Here is a 4,142-nt window from a genome sequence, read left to right as displayed (position 1 = left end):
ACCTCTGGTGGAATCACCATGCCTGATCTAAAGGTGTACTACAGAGCAATTGTGATAAAAACTGCATGGTACTGGTATAGTGACAGAAAAGTAGACCAATGGAATAGAATTGAAGACCCAGAAATGAACCCATACTTAATTCTTTTTTAAAAGAGTGCAAAGGTTGGGACTGGAGAGATGGCTCAGGGGTTAAGAGCACTGACTCCTCTTCCTAGACATCCTGAGTTCAAATCCCAGCAACCACATGGTGACTCAAAACCATCAGTAATGGTATTTGATGACCTCTTCTGGTGTGTCTGAAGACAGCTATAGTGTACTCATACATAAAATAAAGAAATAACTCTATTTTTAAAAGAGTGCAAAGTTGTTCTTGCTAGGAAAAAAAAAAATCTTGATTTTTGTTTCCTCCAAAACTAGGTACGCAGTATCAATGGCTAGAAGAATCGGAGCCAGAGTATATGCCCTCCCTGAAGACCTTGTGGAAGTAAAACCGAAGATGGTCATGACCGTGTTTGCCTGTTTGATGGGCAGAGGGATGAAGAGAGTGTAAAACAACCAATCTCAATAGAATCAACCTTACTCTCCGGTGCATGATTACCAAATCAGCTAGTCCCAGGTGAAGTGCTCATGGCTTCAGAAGTCTTGGTCATTTAAAGGACTTTTAGTTTTGATTAGCAAGACTAATTAATCATGACAGCCTTTGGAGAAAGCATTTTAGTAAACAAGCAACTCCTCTTTCCCGTAGAGATGATCTGTTCAGCACACCTGAACATGCTCACAGCCAACCTTTTGCTCTCTCCTCCTAGAATGCTGCCCTTGACATTCCGGCTTGCTTTTTATTATCTATGTATCTTTTCCCTCCTGGGATATCCATCTCTTGAGACTTGCCTAGATGTGTAGATAGGAATATTCTTAGCTCATCCTTTTGCTTTCCACATTCTAGCAGTTCTTTCTGGAGAACCCTGCTCTGATGCTGTGTGGAGATGAGTGTTCTTTGCTTACTCTGTAGTGCTGAAAATCCGCTGAAGTAACTGGCTGTGCAGAATGTACTAGAAGCTTTTCTCATTCTTTTAGTCTTAAAATCAGTATCTTTTTACAGTATTCTTTCTACATGGATATTTTTTGTACATTTAAGAATATTTTGATTACATCCAACACGTCTGCTGATTTGCTACTTTTTTTAAAAGGGGTCTTCATGTAAGTAAAACATACAAAAGCATAAATTATAGGTGGAGGAAAGTGGACCCTGAGGTTGCATTTCCCCCTCACACCCAGGCTCAAAGGAAATGAAATATTTTGTCTTCAGTAAGTTGGTCCGATACATGCTTGTTTGTTTGGAAATCTTTATCACAAAACTCTTTTTCAGTCTAAAATGCTGTTGAATATGACACTTTTGAGGAGAGGGTGGGCTCAGAATTTAGACGGGAATTTGATAAGCAAAGAATGCTAAAATGTACAATGGAATTTTAAGTTTTACACCTATAACAAGGAGATGTGGTCACAGAAATGGGAAAGTATGTATGTCGGACTTGATGTACTCTTGCTCTGTCAAGCTCTTTGCTATAGTTCTCAATATCATTATGTTAATCTAACTCTGAAAAGTGATGTAATCTGGTAGCAACATAGTAGTCCAAATAAAGGCATTTGCATAATAATTATTCTCTACTCTCTTTTGTTTTGTTTTAATGATTTTTCTTAGTGTGGATACATAGGGGGCTGTGGGGGGTGGGTGGGGTCATTTAAGGGGATGGCTATGGCCAACAAAAAGAGCATTGGTTCCCCCTAGATCTGGAGTTACAGAAAGTTGGAATCTGCTTGATGAGGATGCTGGGCATCAAACTTCAAAAGAACAGCAAGCACTCTTAATGGCTGAGCCATCTCTCCAGCACATTGTTTTGTTTTTGAGACAGGACTCTCTCTGTAGCTCAGGATGGTCTTGAACTTAAGTCTCTCAACTTCAGCTTCCCCATGTCTGCCCTGAGTCTCTTCTTGGTGTTTCTGCCCCATAGTGATGTGTCAATTGTGACCTGCATTTCCTCTGTTTTCTGTTATATTCTATAAAATCATTTGTATTAGATTTGGGCTTTGAGGGCTGAATCGGAGCCGTGGGACTAACTCAAGTTCAAATAAATGTTAAGTATAATTATTTCCTCTAATTCACCAGATCTCCTTGGGTGAGGGTATGTAGCTCAGTAAGAGAGAGAGAAAATAATGTTCAAAAAGTACTGGGTTCAATACCCATTCCTCTAAAAAATATTTTATCCACCGCCTCCTCTTTCTCTTCATCTTAAATCTTTTCAGTGTTGTCTAATGTGCAGACCCTGAAATGGGAGGGTATGACTGGCCAATGATGAGAAATGATTCACCTCTTTACAGTTGTCATTGGGACTGGATAATTCTCTCTGAACACTTTGCAGGGTACAGAGGTACCATGTAGCCTCTGTCTACTGGATGGCAAGTCCATACCTCTGACTATATTTACCAAGTATCTCCATCCATGGCATCTTGTCCCATAGTATACAAAATGAACCCTTGTTGACAAGTGCAGTGGGTTAAGGTACACTTCTAAAGTTTTGTGTGGGGCTGGAGAGATGGCTCAGCAGTTAAGAGCACTGACTGCTCTTCTGAAGGTCCTGAGTTCAAATCCTAGCAACCACATGGTTGCCTACAACCATCCATAATGAGATCTGATGCCCTCTTCTGGTGTGTATGAAGACAGCTACAGTGTACTTATATGTAGCAATAAGTAAATCTTTGGGCTGGAGCAAGAGGGGCTGGAGTGAGCAGAAGTCCCTGAATTCAATTACAAGCAACCATACATGGCTCACAACCATGTATACAACTACAGTGTATTCATATACATAAAATAAATAAATAAATCTTTAAAATAAAAAATAAATAAAGTTTTGTGTGATTAATGACATGCAGTCCAGTCCTTTTAGAGTCTAGTTACCTGACAATATTTTAAAATAGTTTGAATAGGCATGGTTACACACACCTGTTGTTAGAACACCTGGGAAGCTAAACCAGAAGAAAGATGACATTTCTAAAACTGCCTAAGCAAAGTATCGAAATCATCTCTTAGAAAGAAACGAAAGAAGAAAGACTAGTTTATACATACTGTTTGAAAGTTTGGAAAAGGACTTTCTAAATATAGCACAATTACTAAAGACATAGACACAAATTAATAAAACAAAAAGGTAAGTCTCTTTTAGGGGCTCTGTAGACCAGGCTGTTTACTGAACATTGGGGTTAAAGTTGTGTGCCACCACCACCCATCTTTCAAGGTTGTTAAAAAGGAGTCTGATGAGATAGATAGGTCAGCGTAGCCAATCAGGAACTGCTTCATCATATGGCCTGAGGCAAAAACAGTAAGTCAGCATCAGATTTTAGGCTCTAGAGTAAAGTTCCTAGAGCCCTAGCCAATCCCAGAAACACCCATAGCCCTGGAGATAGAGCCAACCAACCAGGATAAAGATTACCTATTCTTCCCTGGAATTGCCCTAATCATCTTTAAATTGAGCCGGTGAAGCTACCATCTCTGTCTCCATCCTGGTGAAAGGTAGATCCCTGTATGCTGGGTTTCTGCAGAATAAATGCTCTTTGCTTTTCCATACCATTTGAGTCATGGGTATCATTCCTCAGCAAATTCGACCCTTACAATTCCAGGGAGTGAGGATGTAGAGATTGTTGGGTCCCTGGGCCTGGCAGGGCAGTCAGTTTAGCTTAGTCTGTGAGTTCCCTGCCAATGAAAGAGAAGGTGCTCAGCACCTGAAGAACAACACCCAAAGTGACCTCTGGTTCCAATGTGTATATGCACACACATGCATCTTCATGCATGTACAGACAAAAGATGTAAAACTCTAATGAGCAAAGGACAAAGCTTAGTACCACATGATACCCAAGTGCAAAAGCAACACAGTTGATAGTGTTTGCACAGTGTGCAAGGAAGCTTGGATTCTATCCCTAGAGCTTCATAAACTGGGCATGGTGATATAGACCTATAACACTAGCACTCAGGAGATGGAGACGGTTGTCAAAAGTTGAGTTATCCTCAGATATATAGCAACGTTGAGGCCAGAGGGCTACATAAGACCCTGCTTTTTTTGTTGTTGTTGTTTTTGCTTTTTGAGACAGGGTTT

At 40.2% G+C, this 4,142-nt stretch overlaps 1 protein-coding gene across 4 annotated transcripts in view; it reads left to right on the top strand.

Moving 5' to 3' along the window:
* The window catches only part of Pls3 (plastin 3), a 90,767-nt gene extending 89,112 nt beyond the window's left edge, over positions 1 to 1,655 (top strand). For all 4 annotated transcript variants that reach the window (XM_029473185.1, XM_021153032.2, XM_029473186.1 and 1 more), the window contains one exon: positions 418 to 1,655. In XM_029473185.1, the coding sequence (XP_029329045.1) occupies positions 418 to 550 (133 nt within the window). In that variant the 3' untranslated portion in view covers positions 551 to 1,655. The remainder of the gene's footprint in view (positions 1 to 417) is intronic.
* The last annotated feature ends 2,487 nt before the right edge of the window (positions 1,656 to 4,142 follow it).

Source organism: Mus caroli, chromosome X (assembly GCF_900094665.2).
Source record: "Mus caroli chromosome X, CAROLI_EIJ_v1.1, whole genome shotgun sequence".
NCBI classification, from domain to species: Eukaryota; Metazoa; Chordata; class Mammalia; order Rodentia; family Muridae; genus Mus; species Mus caroli.
Note: the sequence above shows the minus strand (reverse complement) of the source record. Positions and strands in the feature narration are given on the sequence as shown.